This window comes from Perissodus microlepis, chromosome 9 (assembly GCF_051167445.1).
Source record: "Perissodus microlepis isolate ML-2025 ecotype Zambia chromosome 9, ASM5116744v1, whole genome shotgun sequence".
Classification (NCBI taxonomy): Eukaryota; Metazoa; Chordata; class Actinopteri; order Cichliformes; family Cichlidae; genus Perissodus; species Perissodus microlepis.
The window spans coordinates 22,951,543-22,976,005 of record NC_140469.1 but is presented as its reverse complement, the minus strand read 5'-3'; the positions used below and the strand labels follow the sequence as shown (position 1 = coordinate 22,976,005).

Genomic DNA, 24,463 nt, shown 5'->3' with positions numbered 1-24,463 from the left:
CTCAGCTGGCCTTTGCAGTCTCACTTGGGCGGCAGCCAAGGCAGCATTCTGACTGAGAGCTGAAGTTTACATACAAACTGAAAGCTGAGAGCAAGCATTTACCATTCCCAGACTGAGAGGTAGACAACATTGAGAAGAACAAACACCTAAAACTGAGACTCAGGTGCAAAATGAAAGGAAAAGTGAAGGAAAAGCATTTCCCAATCGGCTGTGTTGATGCAAAGGTGACAAACAATTCCCTACACTGCTCTTGTGGTGCCGAACAAAGGTGCAATGATTAGATGCAACTGGAGAGTTGTTGGCTGGGAAAGAATGCACTGGTAATAATGAGAAGGCACTCTGCTAGTGGGGAAGGAGGAGTAACCACAGAGCAGAGAAGCTGATGATTCACTAAACAACCTCAGTCACCAGTTATTTCACATCATCACACATCCAACCTTTAACATCCATCCATGCAGGACGGAGTCACACGTCGCATTCAAGCTACAAACGCTCCCATATGGAAAAGATATATATAAATCTTATAAAGTTTGTATCTGTCTTGTGTGAAACTTGTATGAAAAGCATATACGAGTGAAAACGGATATAAGATCCCTTGAGAAATTATATAATGAAACTTGTATGTTTTGGATACTTACTAAAACAATGTATGAAAGTAATGAGAAAGTGGCCACTTTCATGAGTAAATCATGTAAGCCTTATATGATTTACTCATGAAAGTGGCCACTTTCATGAGTAATCACATATAAGTTTTTACTATTTCTTTTCCATATGGGCTACAAGGAGGAGAAAAATGCGACAACAGAAAATATGAGATTAACAGAAAAAAAATCATTAAACGCTGAAATTATTTATTTAGCGAGAATGACAAACAATTATTTCTTGAAGTTCTCAAATGTAAAGATTTGTTTTTAAACATTTTATAGAACAAACATGTTTCAATTAAAAAGGGGAAATTTTAATAACTGCCAAACAGAATGAAAAGTTTCACTTTATTCCCAAAGGGGTAGTTAGATTTCTTTTAAAGCAAAACAAAAAACAGGATCTGTTGGTCTCCTTTCTTACAGGTTTGATGAGCTGATCAACAAAATTGATTTTAAAATTTGCTACATTTTGTGTTTCACAAAATTGTTGTAGATCATCCATTTTTTTTTTCTTTTTAATGCTTGCTGTTACGTAAGCAAAAGTAAAAGTCTGTTTTCAGGTCAGACTTGTTTATACATTTTTATAAATGTTATTTTTATGAGTCAAATCACATTAATTCAAGATATGATCCATGAGAATGTGAGAAGATTCCAACTGGGTGGTAAGAATCATAATTAATTTTGTCCAACCAGAATTAAATGAACACGACTGACCGATATTCAAAAAGCTCTGCCAATGACACACAAGCATGAGCAAATTAAGCGCTCCCTAAATCACTGCTGGATGTCATGCCTGCGAGTGGCAGTTACAGCCGTTCCCTGCACCGTGCAGCTTTACATATACAGGATGTATTCAAGTCAAAAGACGAACATATACACAACAGATAAAAGGTTAGAGAAGCACAAACCAAATGTCTGGCAAAAGAGAAGGTGATCCCTACAAGCTGATCGTCATTATCCACTGTTTGGAAACTTTAGTGCAAGTGATGTGGAGTTGCGTCTGTGTCACAAAGCAACACAATTAACTTATTCAGCCATCAAAAAACATCCCACAAACTGCAGTGTGAAGGAATACCAAGAAAAATAGCACAATAGTTTCCAAAGTCAACTCAGAGATCCTTAAAAGTGAGCATGTACAGTCAATAAATCTATCAAAGACACATTGAAATCTCCAATGCAATCACATTGCATTTTGCTAAACATAATGAGTAACAAAGGCTTCAGAAATATTGCTGAATTACTGGACAAAGACACTCAATTACTGGTTATACTCAGATATGCTTGTGAATCTGTAGAGACATATAAAAGATGTCAATGTGATTTAATAAATAGAATTACAAAAAAAGGTCTAACTTCATTTAGACGTCACAGATTTGTGAATTTCTTTCCACAGAATAATTTTCTAACCCCCCATTTTTTTTTTCGTGAATCCAAACCTTCCAATACAAACCCCATATTTTAAATAACTGCTGTTAAGAGGCAAGAGACCACACAAGGATCTGACCGCCGATCCTGCCACATCACTATAATCCACTGAACGGTCATGTAGAAAAACGTGTAAATATCTAAGAGTGGAAAGTAGACCACCAGGCGAGAGAAAGGAGAGAGCGAGCAGAGGGATCAGCAGGAAACACAAGCAGCACACAGAAACGCAGACAGAACGAGAAGGTTCCAGTTCCTGTTTGGAGCGATGCCATTTCTTCCTCAACAGGAGGTCAGCAAGTCAGCACCGCAGCACAGACACAACCTTAATTCCTAGCATGCATGCTGTCTTATCACAGCCTTTTACACACACAAGCAGTGGACTGTAAAGGCATGCAACTGCTCATGCGAGGAATGACGATTGAAATGACAAATAACTGAAACAGTAAGTGTGCCAACCTGGCCTCATAAACACAAACCGAATCCGACTCTGAACACAAACATGGGCTGGCTCATGTGATCAGATAAGAATATTGTGTAACTGTAGAAACACTGAGTGAACCTCACAGCTGTGGGAACAAACTGAGTTTTCATTGTGCGTGCGTGTGTGTGCGTATCAGCTGCTTTCTGCATTCACTGCGTTCACTGAGTTCAGTCTGCACACAAGCCAGGTCCAAATGTAAGAGAGAGCAGTTGAAATCACTACAAATAAATATGAGCTGGCAAACAAACAGTCAAGTATTTTCAATAACGGCATGCGTCGCTTGTTTTATTACAGCACTGTCAAAGGATCATTTTCATTAGATTAGTCAACACAGATAGATCGATTTGTGCTATAATGCAAGTGCAATCTACAGTTTCACAGGATAAATGCTAAAAAGTTAAATCAATTCATCTAAATATTTTACAGGCTTTAATTACTTGCACTTTTCCTTTTATTTTGATATCATTTTACTCTGTTGTGCTGTACTGATGCTGCATTCGCACTGTCTTAAAAGGTCTTAACGATCACAGTTTCCTCCATTTGTGGCCTAAGATTGAGTTTCTTCCCCGATGCGATCAGTCAAGAGTCAAGAGAACTTAAGACTGTGCCACTAAAAATGGTCATAACCACATATATACACACAAATCGCCGGGTCTTTATTTATAGGTCAGAATGTGAGTTTAAGTATGTGCCTGTCTTTTTTAGTGTGGCATATTTTCATGCTCAATTTACCGACATTACCTTTGCTTCGTTCTCGTCTTCGATTAGCAAATGTAAGCATTACAAAAAATTGAGTCATTTTATTTAAAAAGATAAGATTACCGTCAAAATTTTGCTCATACTGCAGACGTTCAAAATCTTTAACTCCTTATGTTGTACATCTGTTAACAAATGTCTTTTGTTATTTAATAGTCTTTTTCACCAAAATGTAGCCAATAAGAACAGCTATAAATGTTGGTTTAATTCACTCCCATTAAAGAAAATGTGAATACTGTGTAGTTTTCTTCAAACAAACAAACAAAAAAAAAAATCCACCATTGTGAAAATAATGAGAGCAGAGCTGAAACAAAAATAAAGAATCACAAAAAATCACATATTCACCGTAATAATCTAATATATTTTCTTTCATTTAAGCTCAGTTTTTCTCTGCTGCATCATTTGCTGATTATTTGTGCTGGTTTCTCTCCTCTGCTCTTTGTCTCACTGTGAGCAGAGCAGCAAAGAACAGGAAGTCATGTCACTGAGTTGATAACAACACTGCAGACTCACCACCACACGAAAGTATTGGCATAAAAGCGTTTATGTAACACCTATTTACCCTGGAAGCTTTAAGATACATTATTATATTCACTAGGTTGTTTCTCCCCTTTCTCTGGCCTGTAACTCTTCCAGTAATTCTATGGCTCATCAATTTTGCCTTTAAATGAAATGCTTAATAGTTAATATCTTTATTTGGTCAAGTTTCTCTCCTCTGCTCTCTGTTTCACCATGCAAGCAGAGGAGACCTCTAATAGAAAGTGTTGACCAAAATGGTAGCCAAGAGCCATCTTTGAGTTTCTTCAGGCGTCTTTCTTGATAAATTACTTTGTTTTTCCATCATGTCCCATCTTTCCATATCTAACACTTACTCATGAAAAACTTGATGTAACTATGATTGAATCAGACATCTATCGCAGGTAAATGAGAGAGGCTTTACTCTCTCTTGCTGTATTTTCAGTGCCTCTGGGTGAATTGCGTGAAATCAAATTATGCAATGGAGACTGAATTTAAGGAGAACGCATCCAAAAACACATACACCCTTTCTTCCCGTCCTCCCTCTCTATTCGGGGTATCACAGAGAGGTTCTCAATGCGAGGCACGGCTTTCTTCCGCCGGACAAACAAAGCACTCCCTGTTCGCAGCCTCTTAGCAGCCACTTCACACGCAGCACAAGGTGGAAGCCCCGCTAGCTACTCTATTCTCCCTTTAGACCTTCCGCCTGAATACTGCAAAGAGATTGTAAATGGCAATGACAGCAGGGAAGGTGACACGCCAACAAACACCCAGAGGAACACATTGAAACATTTATGTAAGTTGTACTGCAGCAGGACACTGATATCCACTGAATAACAACAAGTAATTTGGGTACGATCAAATGTAGCAGAGACTAAATTATTACAAAATGTTGTAAATATAAAGACATCACATTTATGTTTTCTGATCTGCTACAAATGAGCCGAGCTTCATCTTCTGTGTCCACCTGCTTCATATCGAGCCTGCAGACAGCACAATATTTTGTCTGACAAGATGGTCACACTGTCAATTGAGTCAAAAACAAGTCATAATTTCTTGCTGTGCCTTGGCAGAGACAGCACAAACTACAAGTTGGTCGCTGGCCAGTCATAGCTTGGCATTTCTCAAGACTCATGATGAAGAAGGGACCAAGTACTGGAAACAAGAAGGCCAACAGATAAGGGCACAGACAGCTGTCTCGAGTTTGGAAAAAGAAAGAAACGGGAAAAATGAAGCAGGGATTGCCTGATTTCTTTGTACGACATCACAAACACATGGTGGAAATTTTTACAACAAATAAAATAACTTTCATGTGCCATACGGAGCACCCTGCAGTTTTCTAATTTGGCAAAACAGAACCCATTAGTCACTCGTATGCACCCCAGCACAAAGGTAAACAACATGAATGTGCTATATTCCAGACGGAGAGATGCCATCACAAAGCAGACACACCCTGACCAGAGTGAATCCCTCCCAACTGTGGGCAAACCAAAGAAAGCTGCCATGACGCCAGCACACGTCTCACCACAGGCACTGACTGTACTCTGAGGCATCTCTAGCTTTGAGCAGGAACTGGTACAGGCTTATGATACTGACAAAATTGATTATAGGGAGAATTATAGGACTCATCCAGCGCACGCAACAGCGTGTTCATGTTTCAGAGGCAAATGAGGAAATTTCCCCCGCAAGTTACAGGCTTTCCTCTCCATTAACCATTCAGCAGAATGCCACTGTGGCCTTTAGGGCTTCCGCTAATCTCACATCCATGAGCTGTGAGGGCAACACGATAATGATCCACCTCTGAACACGACAGCAGAGAGCTATAACAAACCCACAGCCTGCAGAGCTCACACAGCCCTCCCTTTTTGTTATTAAAAACAGAGATACGCTTCATAATGCCTAACTCATTAAGACCTCTGCTCTCACTTATTCATAAAAACAACCAGGCAGAGAAGAAGGCGTAATGAATGAAAAGGATATTAAGCACTGTGGCGTATGTTTGGCAACAGACAAAGCTGCTAAATCCTTTACATTTCCAGAGACCAATTATATTAAAAAAAAAAGAAAAAAGAGGCAGCAGAGTGTTATTCCTGTAGCTACAAAGGCTGTCAGCTGGGGAAAATAGTAGTTTGAAGTAGATATGCACCAACTGGTCACTGGCTTTTCAGCTAATTAGCCTTGACCTCTGACCAGCCTTCCTATCATAATAATAGAGTACTGTGTAAAAACTTTGGCCTGCTGATCATCTCTTATTTTGCTTCCAAAGAGTCACGCTTTTGTGAAACTTTATTGCTCAATGATCTTGAGCAACAGTTCCCTGGGCTTTCTTAAGGTTTTTCAACAGGGAGATTCCCAAAGAGCTATTAGCTAAAACATCAAATCTTGGTATGATGTGCAGTGTGTCGTTCAAGATTTTGACAAAAATAGCAAAAATAGCACTACCAGTAGCACTACTAGCACTACCAAAAATAGGTGGCTCCATGAAGGCTGCAGAAACAAGCGTAACCACCTGACCAGAGTACTGTGAAACATGCCACCTGGCTAACATAAGCCACACTCATCAAATTAATTTAGCTTTTGGAATAAGTGCAATGCATCTATCTGCCATTTAAAATCAATTTCATTTACATAACAATGTGATATTAAATGGTTTTACGTTGCTTTTGAGTACACACCTTTGATTTCTACCACTATGGTCAGAGTTGGCCATTTTCTTCTACACTGGATGTAGGCGTTAGTCTGACATTTATTCTCAAATTCAAGTGATTAGGAAATAAGTTCCTTTAAAATTAGAAGCTTTACAAGAAGGTAAAACATGTTGGGTAAGTCACATTTACAATGTAAATTCTGTCCAGTAACATGGAGCACTTTATTCCAAGATCTATCCAAGTGTGTGATTAAATGAAAAAAAAAAAGTATAATCAGGTGTAGCTGTGGAAAATATTTTTATTGTTCAATTTTTTATAAACAATGCAAATTTATATTTCTTAGAAAGCAAAATCAGAATCAGCCAAGGAAAGTGGCATTTGGTCCATCGATGCTCTTTTGGTACTCTTGCTTTATTATTATAATTTTTTTTTTTAATAAATGAGAAGAGCATAATGAGGGGAAACCTGGCTGTCAGCTGACCTAAAGTGACACTATTTAGTCATCTTAGAGGCTTCTCCATGGCTACACACTGTGCACAACATTGAGTTTAAAAATAGCAAAGGAAGTCTGGAATTTCCCACGACAAGATACGAGACCATGGAAACAAAGTCAAATAGTGTAAACTAAGCGGAGTGTTTAGTGCACGGCTTTCTTTGCTGATCTGAAACAACAGCTGTCTTTCAAATATTTTTTAGATGTAGCTCAGGGGGTTGTCATGGAGACTGAGGCAGGCAGTGGTGTCACAGTGACCTTGGTATCAGCTGAAGGCTGTTTGTCAGGAAACTGACTCAAAACTTAAAGTAAATTTGTCTTTTTGGGAGTCTCTCTCCGCTTTCTTTGCTCATCATCAGTCATCGTCTGTTCCTTTCCCTCACAAACCCTCCGGCGTCGCAAATGATCTTTTCCACCACCAGACTAAAAATGTGACCTTCAGTACGTCTTGTTATCAAGAAAAAGCAGGGAAAAACTAAATCAAAGGAACTAGAGCCTCATTCCTCATCCAACCACTCCAAGTATAGTCATTTTAACACAAATTTTGGCGTGCTCAGGGTGTGGTGAATCTCTCCCAGTTCTAATCTATGAGATGCCACATGGCTGGAGTTCTTTGTTTGATTTGTCTGAGCTCTTAATGCCTTCATTGGATGAGCGGCTGGATTTACCTGCACATGGCAAAACCCTCACCCTGCAGAGAGGAACGGCTACAGGAGTGAGCTACTCTATGTGTTAGCAATGTGGTTCAAGTCATTTAACAAAAGCGTTTAACAGTTAGGCTGCTAAAATACTGAACACGGTCAATAAGTAAAAGAGTGAGCTACTTACTCTCAAGTATAAAATAAATATCATTTTAAAAGTCTCTGATCAATTGAACCACATTCATAATGAACTACATAATGCAATTTCAGGTTGAAATTTTCCCAGAGAAAAACTTCCATCATCTCTTTTTTCCCCTCATGTCAGTCCTGAGGATACAAACCTCGTGTTTGCAAAAGCTTTATTGGAACTGGCACTGAACAAAAGTGACCAGGGGCTTCGTATCGAAGGCTCCGGTCACACAGGCCTAGAGGCTGCAATCGCCTGGCAACCACCGGTTGCTAAAACTGAGTATTTGCCAACAGTTGTAGGTTGCTGGCAGTTGCTGTGAAATTTCTTGCTCAAGCCAAACTTGCTCTGACCTACAGATCTGCCAATGACCCACTGGTAAAAAGGGAAAAACATGTATTGCTCAACATGTTGGTGAGTGGTTGTGGGTACGTTACTGGCATTTCTTTGGCGAGTAAAGTGCAGTCACCGGCTCTTTGTGTGGAAGACACCGGCTTGTCTGCAAACACTTGCAAACGACTTGCTAACTAGTAAAGAAACCGAAGAGGACGGAGAACATTTGTTTTCAAACTTTTACATTTCAGCTGTAAAGTATGTGATGCAAAGTTTTGCGTACTTTAAAAAGCACATCTAGGACAGGATTCATTTTGCTTGGGCAATAAACAGCGTGATGTGTGGCTTTGTTTCTTGCAACATGCCTGTTTCTACACAAGCTAAAATCTAAAAAACAAATAAAGTAAACAGCATTAAATAGACTTCTGACAGTTTGTGACTGACAAAAAATGTCAAATCTATTATTTCTAAGTTTTTCTTTAAATAGGCGACAGAATAAAGCTTTCAAATGCTGTTATTTTAGCTTATTTATTTAAAAAAAAAAAAAGTAATATGCTGTGGATGAATGGATTACAACCAGCTATGACAAATCTAACCCTGTGTTTTGAGGATGTCGATGGCTGTTGGGGGAACTGTTTCATCATTTTTATGCTTCTCAACCACGCTGACATAAAATAAAAACAAACAGACCACCAGTCAGGACTTGAGTAAGACTGATAAACCAATAAAGGGAACCATGGATGCTACTGTTTCATGCTGTGACTTAAAATAACCGAGTCTGTGTGAAAGTGAGAGGAGAAGTGGAAAGCGTGGGGCAGCGATCTTCACAGCTGCTTGGTCTGTGGCCAGGAGTTTCTGTGTGCATTTCTGACCTGAGAGATGTGGTTGATGGAGGACTCCATGCGCCGCAGCTGCGAGGCCTGGATGTCCAGCAGCTGCAGCACATTGTTGGCTAAGGCATTAATCTGGTAGGCCACGCTAGCCAGGGACTGGGTGGTGTAGGCTTTGGTTTCCTCCAGAGCTTTCCTCTTGTCCTGGGCCTGTGCACAGAAATAAAAATGTCAGTTACTATTAAAATTGACATAACATCAGGCCAAAAACACTGCAAAGACCATTTTCTCCCCCAACTCTCAGTTCTGAGATACCACACTGTAACGGATCCTGTAGCCACCATTCAAGAGCAAAATATCCGCTTTTCTAAACTCAGAGACTGCTTCACAGAGCTGAACCTGAGAGATTCAACACAATAATTCATTCGTATTATTAATAAGAAAGCACAGCGTTGATAGCAACAGTTCACTTGTAATTCAAGATCAGATAACAGCCACACCTCTGCTATTTCACATCTAGTTTAAGTAGGAAACTTTGCAACGTTATCTTACATGCAGTTTTATTGTCCCCTTCTCTTCTGTCTTCTCTGTTTATTATTTCTATCCATCTAGTTTTTCCTTTTTATATTTTTTTGTTTGCACCCTTTTAAAAAGCTTTCCAATTATTCTGTTTGGCTCTCCATGTGAATTTACAACATGAATACTCTTCTTTTTATCTATCCAATCACTTTTTTAAAAAGGTGCTACACAATTAAAGTACATTTTTATATATCATCATGTCAAAAAAAAACAAAAAAAAACACCTAGTATCATATTTTTGGTATAATCAAGCATGTCTGTGTGGCCCATAACTGGCCCACTCGGCGTATATGAAGCTAAACATTTACATGTATGCAGCAATGTATTCAGTAACAATTTAACGACATGTTGTTCAGCCACCTCCCTTCAGACGGGCATAGCTCCAAGCTGAGGAGCTGTTGTGTTTGATCTCTGTGGGCTCTTCCCTACACTGCTCTCAGTCACCAAGTCCAAAGAGCACTGCCTGGAGGGTAAACGCTGGGCTTTGATAACAGGGTGCTGTAATAGAAGACAGGTGGTGGCAGCAGTGGGTGAGGTGATGATAGGTAATGGTAGCATTAAGGGGGCAAAACAGGGGGAAAAAAATTTGACCATATGAAGACAAGAGAGGTGACAGTGCAAAAGAAAAAAAACAATCGACGCAACTAATACACAAACTGTCCATATGGCTGGCTAAAAGCTCCCGACCAGGAGAGCTGCAGCACCGGCTTTTCCACGGCCGGTGTTTCTTTTAGCGGGAATCAAAGCGGCAGATGTGTTGGGCGATAACAGCCTCAGGAAGCAGGAAAGATTCCTCCAGAGGGTTCAGTGCAAAAGGCCATCTGTTGAAATCACACTCGTCCTTGCGTGCACGCAGACACCTACCACTGACGCCGCAATATGCAATGTGGTGCGTGGATTAACAGCTGGAGGGAAACAGATGAAACAACAACCGCAAACAAACAAAAAAACAAACAAACAAACCAGCCTTTACATCCATGATAGCAATTTCCAAATTGCAAGAGGATGCAGATTTTTGCTGTATAAACAGATTAGTGAACAGCTCGTGCTTAGCTGTGCAGAACTGCTGGCCTACATATCACGCCACAAGTTAGTTTAAAATAAATAAACACGGCCCAAAGAGAAGTTGTGCAAGATCCATTCATTATAGATATACAGACTGCAAATGCAAATATGTTGTTTGCAACGCTGTTATAACTAAAAAAAACTGCATGATTATGTTGTTTTTGTTAATGCACTGCAGCTGTGAACAGCACAGACAAACAGGCCCATTGATGTTTCGGATCACAAACGCTCAAGTGTGATGTGTAAACTCTACTGTCTCCATTTCTGTCAGACATACAAATTAATTCAAGGTTGCCAAAGCTTAAATCCAAAGAAACGAAAACAACGTGATGCTGTTTGGGCTGCGTTCTCGAACGGCTGCAGTGCAAAACGCTCCAAAACATGCACGATCGCCCGTCCTGCTGACTCAAAGTTTCCCGCGGTGTTAAGTACAGAACATGTAAGCTGATGACAGCACAAATTAACCAGTCTGTATCACTTTGAAATTGAAGGTGCAAGGCCAGGACTTAAAATTAGTGCACCACAGGCTGCCCTTCGCTGCCGTTTCCTCTCCTTTGAGACGCAGACGCTACAACGACTCGTCCGCCAAGAAAGCTGACGTGACGAAGCAAAAAGGCCAGGCTGATCTTTCCTGGTTTACACGAAGGTAAATGTTTTACCTGCACATTAATCAAAAACTGACAATCTCAGTGAGCTGCACAGCCCGCTTTTTAGCCATTTCACTATATATTTCCCAAATAGTTAAATAACAGATCCCTCTTTGCCCTCTATTCTTCTTTTTCTGAACAGAATGATTCACTCTGCATTAGCTGCCAGAGCCGTGATATGAGGTCAGCGGTGGGTGCCGGGAGGACAGATGCAACACTTGATTGCATCGCCACTGGCGGCAATCTTAGATCCTCCTGCTCTAGTTACATCCCTGGCATCCCTAGTCCCTTTGCTGGTTCATGCATCAAATCCTCAAAACCAACCAGATTTGTTGTCTAATTACCCAGCAATCTGCACATTTCTTCAAAAAAAAAAAAAAAAAAAAAAAAAAAAAAAAAAAAGACAATGGGAGAGATGTAGTAGATCCTAAAAAATGAGAACAAACAGCGCTTTAGCAGACAAGGAACAAAGGGTGTGCACAATCAGCTCAAAACAACAGCACCGGCAAGCTGAGTACACTCTTCCACGGCAGGGAGATGCAGAGAATGAGGTGGGCTCTGAGAGAGCTTTAGCGCTCCTGGGGCACTTTATCTCATATTTCTGAGCTGAGTAATGACTGAGTGAAAGAGACTATGGAATATCCAGGCAGCAGCAGACAGGCTGTCAGCACCTGAGCTGGGTTTATAAGGGGAGTAGAGAGGAATGCACGGGCTGACTACGCACAATAAATATGTAGCTGGGAGCAGGGGCAAGTGAGATAATCAACCACCACCTTGACTGCATAAAACACAAACACACAATCAGAGTGACAATTCTTCAAAAACCCAAAATAATTGAACTGTTTTCCATGCTGCACGTACGCAAGCTGAAAAAACTCACAAAAAGATAAAGGAGTGGCAGTCACAAGAAAGGCTTTCCTGTTTTCTGCAGGGTTTTTTCAAGCTCTTGGAAGGATAGACACTCTTCATCTCACCCATCCAGTCTGGCAAGATAACGGCCACTGAAGCGCAATCGAGTTTCTGTTTTTTTTTCTTAAACAAGACGCTTCCATGTCAGGCTCTGCTGGCTGCATTAAGTGCCGTAAAAAGGAAAAACTCCTCGGGGTCAGACGGGTTCCTGCTCCCCTTCCGCCCAAAAGCAGTAGCAGAAGTAGGAAATGGACAAAATGAGTATTCCTCCTGATGATCTGACACGACTAAAAGAGGACTCAAGGAACTGAGACCAAATGTCTGTTTTACTGAATCATCCAGAAATTAGGAACATGACAAAAAAAAAAACAAAAAAACAAAGGGTTCAGTGGTGGGATACATTTGTTGGTGTTGCAGCAAATGCTAGAACTTGCAAAAACATTTCTGCTTCTTTTGATTTACACAGCTGACAAACCCATCTGGGTTAATGCGCTCTCACTTGTTCACAAGTGTGCTCAGCACACACACACAAAAAAATTAAATCCCACACACTTTCAGGAATGTTTGGAATTCCGCAACATGTCATACATCCTCAAGAGCTGCTGAGGGGTTTCGCCATGAACCACAAGTGTGGGGGATGAGCTCGCAGAAGCCAAAAACAAACACAATGGGACAGAAGTACAGAGCTTTTTTTTCCCTTATCTATAATCTTCAGACTGAACGTGAGGAAAAACTAATCCTAGATATTAGGCCTGACAACTCCTGCAACTTTGTCTAAAGGAAGAAAACCTTAGCAGGGATCAATCCTCTTCCCAAAGCAGTACTGTGCTGAGCTGAAAGAATAAGCCTAAATCCAGCTGGAAGGTTGTAGAGCTCACATGGCACTTTGCTGCCCAGTGATGTATCGACCGCTGATTACTGCAGAGTGGACGGGGCAAGATAAGTGAGGCAGCCGAAGGCTAGTGAGCCGTTGCATTGATGTGCGGAAGGTGGAGCCCATGAACGAGAAACACGTTTAAGATCTGACCGCGTGTTACCAAAGCTATTACCTGATCAATTAGTTCCCTCTGCCATCGTGCAGCGATATATTACAGCTCAAACGGAAGGCAAAACTGTGATAGCAATCTGAGACCAAATGTAACTATGTCAGTACCACTAAAGTTAAAGGAAGACTGTCGTTTCCAGTTTGCTGCTGCTGTGATTTATCTTTGGTGGTGTCCGTCTGTACTGGGACTTCCCCACGCTTCCATCATATTTGCTAAGTAGATCAGCTGATATGGTTGAACTGTGGTTGAGCTTTACTTTGCAGCTAGCTTAAGACAATACCTTGCTTTCTGCTTCTTATCAGTCTAGTAACATGCATTTCAAGGCAATTACAGTCTGTTGCTTTACGTATGATGGAAATAAAGCTACTTTCGGTGCAGCAGGTATCTGACACAACCATGAAAGGACTTCACTCTGAACTAAAACCCCGGCTGACAAATGTGAGATTTTCTTGAACTGACTAGGTTTTCTGTTAGACTTCCTTGTTCTAAGGTTACATTGGAAACAATTTGCTGGTCACTTTGTTCCCTAGTTGACATTTACTGCTCTGGGTGCTGGTTACTGCCAATGTATTTACCACCCCCTCATATGTCAATCGACAGTATTCTTCCCTGTGGTTGGTAGCTGCTTCAGTTGCTTGGCTAAAATTTTTCGATGGTATCTGGTTGCCACATTGCTGCAAATTGCTTTCTGTGTGGACACCGCTAACAGTTAATCAATATATCTCCAAGTTATTATTATTCCCAATTTACCAGTTACGAATGAGAAAATCCAAACTTCATAGGGCGTTCAACTCGCTACCATACACCTCTAAGAAAACCCATCAGATATTTATATTGGAGAGGCTGCTACCACTAACTTTGGGGTATTTGTCCTTTAGAAATTGACTTCAGAAATGATCAAGTATTAGTCTGGGAGCCCATCAACTGATCTCCTATTTTAGCCTCTCAGAGGAACAGCTAATTTCTTGGGGTTTTCAAAAGTTACCCAAGCCAAGATATCCTGTTCCATCTGTTATTCCCATTGGTTTACAAATGAAGACATTTTTTTAAAGAGATAATAAAAAGATAAATTGATAAAATGACTGTACACCTGTATGCAACCAAACACGATCGGTCAACAGAACTACAAACGGACTACAAACAGAAACCAGAAAGATACCAGAACCACAAATCTTGTCCCTTGCCTACAGATTCTCCATACTCATATAAAGACATGTTTATGGGAAAACGTCCGTTTTCTAAATGCTCTCTGGTTAAATCTGTGCCAATTAATAAGTCAGTTTATCACAGAACTGTTGAAGCTTTACTTTGTTTTATAAAGCCTAAATGTTTAAGAAGGTGCTAAGTGTTGAATTAACAATTTTTCGTATACATTATTATATCCACTCCTTGAGATGATTAAACTAAGAACGACCTACCTGCCGAGACAGGATGGTGAAAGTGACTCTGGAACGTGTGAGGAATAAAGAAAACCTGCACATGAAACAACTTCAGTCCCTCCTTTTACAAGGTCTCGGCTCTCTAAAATTAAAAATTAAAAAAAAAATAACACTGCAGCACGATAAGTGAATTCATAATTCCTTCTCCTCCCTCAAAGGGGCAGATGGAGGCTGACTGAAAGGCCATAAGGTCTACCTGACCTTGAAAATCTGCCAGCACGCTATTAGAAATTCCTTCAGTGTGTCAGGGAAGAGACACAAAGGGGAAGTTTGCACATGAAGGAAACTCATTAACCTTTATTGAGAGTAGGGCTGCCACGATTAGTCGACTAGTCACGATTACGTCGACTATTAAAATCGTCGACGACTAATTTAATAGTCGACGCTTCGTTTGAAGCTTTGTAAGATCCCAAAAGATGCAGGAATAAGTAGTAGGATTTAAGAGCGTAATAACGGACTGAAACAGAAGATGGCAGCACTGCATGTACAAGGATACCAGCTGCCGTTAAACCCCGAAGAAGAAGAAGCTGTGTCCCAGAATTCATAGCGCGGCCCAGCTCAGTTTACAACAATGGCGGCAGCTAGTTAGTTTTAATATTACTCTTATTATTCTTTTTGGGTCACAACATAAAGTTTAACATATTTTCAGGCGAGAATGTAGCTGTGTAAACTTCAAATATGTGCTCAGTTTATCAAGACACCACATACTTTCAAAAGCGCTCCGACGTTTTCGGAGACGTCTGTTACCCACTAGCTCGATAGCTAGCCGGGGGCAAGGCTCACTAGAGCCGTGAGAACACCGGCCTGCCGGCAAATCGTTTTCAAACCCACCGCCGTCTTTCGCTACTCAGGTTAAACATGATACAAGTCACTTAGATAACTTAAAAATGTTATTGTTTGGCTTTTTTTAGTATTTTATTTGTTCCTGAGTAAATCGGTTTGGCTGAGATTAAAGTTATAGTTTTTACACAGCTGAATAAACGTCAAGCAGACAGCTGATTATCAGAAGTGTGAGATGCTCGAGAATATACTCCGGTTTCCTGTTATATTTTAGATAGCAAGGAGTTTATTAAACTTCACCGAAACAATCTGCAAATTTCATTAAAATTTAATAAACTATCATTTTGTCTTTATTTTTAGTTAGCACATACCTTAAACACTTAAAGCTGTAAGCTAATGATAGTTATATAAGAGCAGATGCTGCTGGTGCAATAAGCTGTATGTTTTACGTCCAATGGATGATGATCTGATTAGTCGACTAATCGCAAAAATAATCGGTGACTAGTCGACTATCAAAATAATCGTTTGTGGCAGCCCTAATTGAGAGACTTGGTAATTGCTTCATCTGGCAGAAAGCACAAAGTGCTTAATTGATAAACAAGCAAAAAAACACTAAAAGTTGGGAAACTCCTTATGAATCCAACTGTAAGCCGAAACAGTACCATCAGAATGAATCCGACTGTCCAAAACTCCCACACTGTAACAGATCAGTTCAACAGTCTGGATCAAACCAACCCCAGTCAGCTGAGGGGGAGGAGTGACAGGTGGTCAAAAGGATGAATGGGTCTGGCTGGTAGGCTCAGAGCCGCTAGGCCTCTCCGTGCTGCAAGAAAAACCAGGCCACTCCACAGAGAGCAGGAGAGAGGGAGAGGCAGAGAGAAAGGACAGGAAATGAGGACTCAAAGTAACCCAGAGAGGCAAAGCTATGTTAAAAAAAACCACAAACCTATATTTATCACCTTTAGGCAAGACTGGCCCTCTTCCAAGAGAAAAACTTTCACGAATTCTCCTGGGAAAAGCAGCACAGGACAGGTACACCAAGGTTATATGACCGGGATTGTCAAACTACTGATCGATGGCCAGGCCTCGCCTCTTACATGTGATGCTGCCAGCATCGATCACAAGTAGAGATGGACCGATCCGATATTACGTATCGGTATCGGTCCGATACTGACGTAAATTACTGGATCGGATATCGGAGAAAAATAAAAAAAAATGTAATCCGAGCCATTAAATATCAAAAAAGCACCTCACAAAACTTGCGACACGGCGTAACTCGGCTCATAACCGTAGCATATCGCAGGAGTACGGTCACGTGATAGAGTGGCTGTGTGTATTTGTAGCCTCGCTAGCAATCCGGCATTTCATCTTCGAGGAAGTTTTCCCCAGAGAGAAGTAAAGCAAGTGTGTAAGTTCATCTCTGAATGTTTGTAAAGCATTCCCGCGTTAAGCTTAACAACCGATATATGAAGTGACTGCCCCTCTCTCTCTCCTGCTGCTACTTCAATGTGAAACTGATCAATGATCAGCTGATCGGCTTTTCTGTCGCGAGTCCGTCTCTCTTGTTTGTTTATCGCCCACTTCGTGCCAGAAAGAGGAAACCAGCGGCTGAATAACAGCAGCACGTTTAAGCTTGATAAGCTGTTGTTAGAATTTATTTAATATTACTTTCTACACCAGGATCTTTTTCTACGCAGCTGACGGCTGGTAACTGTGCAGGGGCGGGTCTAGCAAAGTTTAGCCAGGGGGGCCGATAGGGCATGAACAGGGAAAAGGGGGCACAAAGACATACTTTTCTTTCTTATTCTCAATTAAAATGTCAAGCTTTTCATAAATAATTATCTGAATCTTACACCCAAAGTTTTAATCTGATGTAAAATGTATAGAAGTCCATTACTGTATATAGTAACTGTTAAGTCTAATATACCCTAGTAAGCTATAGTACTTTTTCCTTTGGGAAGGTACCATCTGTGCAGTCTGCAATTTTGTTGAAGAAAGATGTTGAACCTATTTAATTATTCTTGAAAAATAACTTGATTTCTGTGTTTGTTTGTTTTTCACACTGCATCAAATTATAGTTGATTACGTCGATTAAGCATCATGAGGTGGAGGGTGGTTCCCTATTTTTATTTATTTTTTTGCTGGGAGTTTTAGAACCCTATTAGTTAGGTTGCTTAATATTTCTGCAAAGTACTCTTTAAATACCAGAATAGGGAGGATGGAGCAGGTTTAAGTTTATTAGATTGATCAGTTTTGCTGAACTATGAAATATTTTGGGTGCAGTGTATTTTTTGCATACAGGTATAACAGAATAGCTTTAGTGTTTTTTTTTTTTTTTAAACTTGAGTATGAACTTCTACAAAAAGCAGCAAGATATTAAAAAAACAGTTTTATTGATTAAAAAACACACTATATCAGATTCATATCGGTATCTGCAAATATCCAAATTTATGATATCGGTATCGGACATAAAAAAGTGGTATCGTGCCATCTCTAATCACAAGCTCACATTTTAAAACAACTCATTCAGGAGCAGCCCGCACTTCTTTTTTTCCTTTTTTAAAGAAAAAGTGGGCATCGTGCTGCCTCAGCACAAACAAAAAAAAAAAAAAAAAAAAAAAAAAAAAAAAAACGCTTGCAAGACAGATGACCTCCTGGTTTTCTACATAACACTTCCATTTCCCCTTTTTTCTTTTTTCCGTTGTAAACATCTCACTATACAGCGCTGCCACACATCGCTGTGATTTCATCAGGAATTTGGACCTTGTTGCAGGCAAGACCTTTCTAAGGAATTCCCAATTATCAGTGTAGTAAAGGCGTGTGCATTGCTGGCATTCAGATAGTGGAAACATTCAGATTCAGAAGACTTTATCCCCGAGGGGCAATTGAGAGACTGACCTTGCCGACCATACATACAATACACAATGGCCCTGTATGGTGGCTTTAGGAGTGTCAGAAAAGCATCCATTCAAAATACATTAAGTGCCACAAACGCCTTTCCTTGTTTGGAAATGACTGGACAATGATCGTGCACAATGACCGCTGAAAATTTTAAAGATTTATTGACTATAAATGTAGAGATTAAATGATGAGAGAGTTAAATATGATCGGCAGGACTGACTATCTGTCCTGGTGTACCACTCCTTTTGCCCTATGACAGCTGAGATCTGGGCTTTTCTTGGCTTAAAGAAGGCCTTTAAACAGTGACTATGCACATAAGCATGACTTGTTCACATACAGTTAACACAGAGTCTGTGTTACCTTACTTAACAGAAATCTGTCGGTTATGCTGAAGAAAAAAAAAACCAAAAAACTCTGAACTTTAGTTGGACGAACTCTTAAGACATTTGATGGATACCTGCCCAAAGACCAAGAAAAAAGGAACAGGGATAAGCTGCTGTTAACATTTTTACCACAATCTGGGTGGTACTCGTGTTTGCTTGAAAACCTTTATTGGTTTTAACCACTTTGTCACTATTAGTTTAAAGATTAAATATTTATTAAGTTTAGATAAGCTTTAGTTTTACATTTTTAGCTTTCAGCAGAATTATCCAGACAGTAGGCAGCTGCCTTTAGGGCCACAAATAGCATTAAATGTATATGCAGTAGTGCTCCCCAAGATCCTTTTAACCATGATATACACATAAGAAACCGATCAACTATAGTTATTAGCTCTAATTTCAGTTTAGTTTCCATTTGGTTAGTTTCCAAAGTGGGTTTTGGTCATTTCCGTTTAGTTTTGGTTTTAAATCACCATGATGTGGGTGGTGTTTGTCAGTGGAAAATAGACATTACAATACAAATATATCTCCTCATGCTGTAGAGGAATCTTAGCTTCCTGATCCTTGTTGGTTTGGCAAATTTAAACACAGTCAAAAAGTAAAAATAATAATAATTCTTGTTCAAGTAAAAAATTGTTTCAGCTAGTTTTAGTCTTTTTCATCAGTCCAGCTGTTTTTATTTTCTTTACACATACTTTTAGTTTTTAGCTTCTTTTTAATAACCTTTATTAGAAATTCCTAAATACATTTATCTGAAAAGATGAAATCAGAGCATGTTTGGCTTTTTTCAGCACAGCTGACTAATTCATTTTTATGATGTTGTTTCCTGAGCTCTATAGATAACAAATACAGCCTAAGCATGACTATTAAAGCCTGAATTGTGTCATTACTGTGCTGACAACCCTCTCAGTGCGTCCTCTAGCCAACATGGCCAGGTGGCCCACTTTGCATACGGTAGACGCGTCCTTGTCGCAGAGGTTACACAAACATGGCTCTGATTTGCATGAATGAAAAAGGGTTTTGAAAACAGCTAAATATTCCAATCTTTCTAATCAAAAGATCAATCAGAATAAACTGAACTGAGGTATGTTAATGCGAATCTTGTCTTGTTTTTAGAGGCACTTCCTGACACACAGAAAAGGCATTTCCAGGTAGTCGGTCTTCAGAGTCAGCAGGGCAAACAGGAAGCATAACTCTGACCCGTCAGTGTGTCATATGCCACGCACGCACAGCTCGAAACGCGCTCTCAGACCAACAAAAGTCACTATCAAGTTGGAAAAGTGGGGCAGAGATCTGTCCTTGGTTAAACAGAGCTCTCACCATCTGCTTCAGCCCGCTGAGCTGCACTATAGTCCGCATAACCCCAAAGTCCCGATGACACAAGCACAGAGAGAAAGAAGCAGGGATGGAAATGTGAAGGAGTGCAGAAAGGACGGGCCGATTCAAGCTGAGGCATGTTGATATGTGCGTGTTTTCGAGTGTGTGCGTTTCTATCAGACACACAGAGAGCAGGAGAGAGTGTCTGCAGCAGACAGAAAGGGCTTATGAAAAGTGCACTCGCTTCACAGAGAGCTGGCGACGTGTGCTGAAAAGCTTAAAAATCCCTCTTTTTTTTTTGACGTCAGCACTTCAAACAAGGTGCTCGACTAAAATACAGAGGCAGGATCAGACGCACGCCGCAGAACTTTTTGTACAGTTTAGTTAAAGTCTGAACTAAATTTACATCAAATACTGAGCTGCGGCTCGTCAGCATCATCCACTCCTGCTGCACCTTTTATGTACAGCCACACACACATAAAGACATCGGAAGGCAGCGGCTGAGATGTTCTTGTGAGTTTTCAGCTCATTAGTTTGGAGGGGGTTGAGTCCTATGACACCATTTGGGAGCATCTTCTAAAGATCTACACAGCAAAAAAAAAAAAAAAAAAAGGCATGCGTTATCAAGCTCAATCTACAAGTAATTTTTGAGAAAGTAGAAGAAGAAAAGCCTATTTTATTAGTTTTAATCTGATGAAATCTGATGAAATCTGCCTGGTTCTAGTCCCCAAATGCACTAACTGCAAGTCACTTTGGACAAAGCACAAACAAACTGAGCAATTTATTTAAGGCAGCAAAAACGACAGAAAAGAATAAATAAAGGAAGGAAGGAAGGGGCAAAAACTGGAAATTAGTAATCAATATTGTTACGATTAAAAAGTTTTAAATAGTTTAAATAGTTTCTCCTAACCCCTCTACCAGTTGTGCCCTCTTTATGAGCCTAAGGCTTCCTGTTAAAAGGGAGTTCTTCCTCCCCACAGTTGCCAAACGCTTGCTTATATGAGAATCAGCTGATCGTCGAGTTTCTTTTTCTACATACAGATATAAATTTATCTGTGTCGCACCATCTTAAATAACTTCAGAGCTCAACACAAAAAAGCAAACCCATCTTGACCACAAGATCTGAGTGCGAGCGTTTAAAACGAGGCATGCTGATAAAAATGAACTTACAGCAGACAAACTATGATTTAAATGACTATTTTAATTAAGTTTGTCAGTATTGCTTCACTGTGGGAAATCACATTGAGACCTCTCGTTCTACAAATGGCTGTGGCACAGAAAATCCCATAACAAGGAAATTCCCACGTTTAGTTCCACAGCACTGCTTTTCACAGGAAACAGAAAGAAAACGAAAACTCTCAACTTTATGGCAAAAGTGGCAAGAAAAGCTGCTTGACGGCCTCAAAAATGAGACAAAGTGGTCAAAGCTTTGCCCTGCAGCATTTGCGCAGGCACCCTGCCACAGGGCAAAGTTGCCTAATCTTGCGAGGACAAGGAAGAAAACAAAATTACAGGGAGTCCTTGGGGAGTACAGCTGGAGAGGACACACCCTCTTTAGCTGATATGGGTGGGTTGTCTTCCTGCTGAGAAAAAAAAAAATGTGGGCTCTCTTTTCACTGCAAATGTTTGCCTGTCACATTGTTGCTCTGTCTTTTTTAGCAGCGGCTCACCACATTTGTTAGTGCCCTAAAAAAGCAAAGCCATTGGTGGTTATTAGACTTTGTAATGAAGTTGCAGCATGGTAATCACGTCACATCACATCCTGGCCCACATTTATTCTAGAAAAACAGCACGCAGACACAGTAATACTCCCTGTATTAGGTTACAGTAAATTAGCTGCCTTGTTATGAAAAAGAAACCTAGCAGAAATTAAAGCATGAATAATCTGAATGAGGGATTTCAAAAAAATCAATACCGCCAACCTTTATTGACCAACTAACAAGGACTTTATAGTCCTCTCTGCTTCACAGCCCAGCTCCAAGCCAACTATATTATCCTGAACAAGCTGCTTTCTGCAGATTCTATGACTTTACAGTACATTTAACAGTTTAGAAGTAATGCAGCAACAATAAACATCAGAGCATTTGCACTCAGTGCTCAAGTCCATAATGTAGACAGTATAGCATCACTTTAACGTCCCTGAAGTATCCCAGTGGGGGGCTTAAACTGTTTTTGTGGTATTAAATGTGAGTTTGACCTTAAGGAATGTAAAGGGCTGCTACGTTCATGTGGACTTGTAGTTATACTATGGCTTTCACTTTAACGCACGTAAACCCAACTCACTACTAAAGCAACGAAACTGGTGTAACTTTGTCCTCGAAATAAAACTATTTTTTAGGATAGGGTGTAACATAATCAATGACCTGCCTTGAAAAAAAAAAAAACACGGGCCTTCCTTATCAGCAGTGACAGTGGAGGCAGTTTAGAAGCGAGCCAGTGTACTACTAATTGTTTTGTTAAAAAAGAAAAAGTAGACACACCCTCTGTGTAAACGGAATGAATGTGATCAATGGTGCGGGGCAGACGGGGGCTCTTTAAAACGTCCCACGGCCGTAAAAGCCCCGTGGGTAAAGTGTTATCACAGCTCCGAGCTTTTAGGGATCATTTGACGAGCCAGTCCACTTCTTTATCCACGTTTCCTGTCCCAACAACCATTCAGTCCGGAGCTTGCCGCGACAAAAGGCGGACCACAGATACAACAACCCTGTGGCTCACTCACTTACCTGGACATAATTGTTCTCGCAGTAGTCTGCTACTCGCGTCAGGTTTTGGTAACTCTCCACGAGCGCTCTTTTACCGGCCGGAATCTCTTCCTCTAACAACATTTGTAGCTCTGCCATCTTAACATCTCTCCGCAGAGCCTCCCTTCCCTCTCTGCCTTTCCTTTGATTGAAACAGCCACCAGCCTAGCTCTGCCTCAAAAAAAAAAAAAAAAAAAAAAAAAACTCCTTTGCCTGCTATTGTGGGATTCCTGCCTGCCCTCGCTTTGGCGTAACGTCAAAGCGAAGATCGTGTGTATTAATGAGGAGGATCACTACATCCGCAATATTGTGTACGAACATTTAACTCTCGATTTTATTTCATTTTAATTCAGCACAAGGAACAGGAGAAACAAGTGTATTTGAGAGTATTTGAGATATATTAGATATATTAGGAAAACATTTGTAGAAAAAGAAGCCAAATTCATAATTTACTGTGAATATATGTATTTGACCAGTTTTACTTAGAAATTTTAATTCACTTTGGATGAAAATGGTAATTTTGGAATAAAGAAAGTAATTTTTAGGTGAGTTATTATTTTATTTTTTGAAGGAAATGGTGCAGAATAAAGCGTTATCTTATTGCAGTATATTCTACAATATTCTAAATGGCAACATTTTTATAACAACAGAGAAAATGCTACATTTTTAAAATTAATATAACATTTTTAGACATTTTAAATTCATTGTTGTGACAGTACTGAGCAAAATTTTGACCCAGCCTTCATTTCTAGATATTTTTCCTGGAATATGTCAAACATGTTATTGAAACATGAGCAAACATACATGGAAATATAGCATGAAAGGCAGAACCAGTTTGTACAGTTATAATACGCTTGAGTGTCTTCTTTTGAATGTCTTTTTGATGAGCCCAGTCTCTTTTGGGGTTTTATCTTCTTTCTTTTTTTTAAGGACAGACTTCCAGACACTGTTTATCTGCTGTTGATCGTTTTTTAGGCCTAGCACTTCTTCTTTTGTCCTCCACTTGTCCAGTTTCCTCAATTTTTAAGGATGCACTGCACACTGTGCTGAGTTTTCAGGTTTTTGGTTCAAAAATTCTATTTATGCCTGTCAAACTGTGTTATCTTTGGGATTTTTTAGATGGGACTAAAAGTAAAAAAAAAGTGCCTAAAGACACTATTTAAATTTTAAAATTGGTTCTTTACCCATTTGTCTGTTATGCATAGATACAACAGTGGGTCCTCTCTTGAGTTGAGCATCTTTCCTTATGCTTAAATGATGCACAGGTCAGTTTTATAAGGGGTTTAATGAACAGGGAAAAAAAATCCTCAGCAGCCCATCCCCAAAGAAAAATTAGAAAGAATTCAGAAAGCCTGGAGAACTTTTGCTCAAGAGCACTTAAAAAATAATAATACAAGAACATCTGGCTACTTGAAAGCAAAATATAAAGAATTTTGATTTGAAGAAAATATTTATTTTATTTATATTTTAAGCATACCTCTAGCCCTGAGTTCATACTGAACCACAGATACAGAAAGATACATACCTATACAGATGTGGGAATATATATTAGCAGGGTATGTATATGTAATGTGTATATGTAATGTAAGTCCACTTTACATCAGAATGTATGTCGCGAGGTGTGGGCGCGGAATTAGGTAGAAGAATATTGCATGCAGTTATTGTAGGATTGCGTTCAGTGTCGCAGCTTTAGGGAAGAAGGTGT

The 24,463-nt window shown here is 39.9% G+C and overlaps 1 protein-coding gene across 4 annotated transcripts in view; it reads right to left on the bottom strand.

The window, feature by feature from the left end:
- abi1a (abl-interactor 1a) overlaps nt 1–22,959 on the bottom strand; it is a 53,302-nt gene extending 30,343 nt beyond the window's left edge. For 3 of the 4 annotated variants that reach the window (XM_084939696.1, XM_084939698.1, XM_084939697.1), the window contains exons 1-2: nt 22,741–22,957; nt 8,997–9,164 (exon numbers count right to left, since the gene is read on the bottom strand). In XM_084939696.1, coding sequence (XP_084795822.1) covers nt 8,997–9,164; nt 22,741–22,857 — 285 coding nt within the window. In that variant the 5' untranslated portion in view covers nt 22,858–22,957. Of the gene's footprint in view, nt 1–8,996; nt 9,165–22,740 lie in introns of all 4 variants that reach the window. The other variant, XM_084939699.1, reaches the window with a different exon arrangement.
- Nucleotides 22,960–24,463: the final 1,504 nt, after the last annotated feature.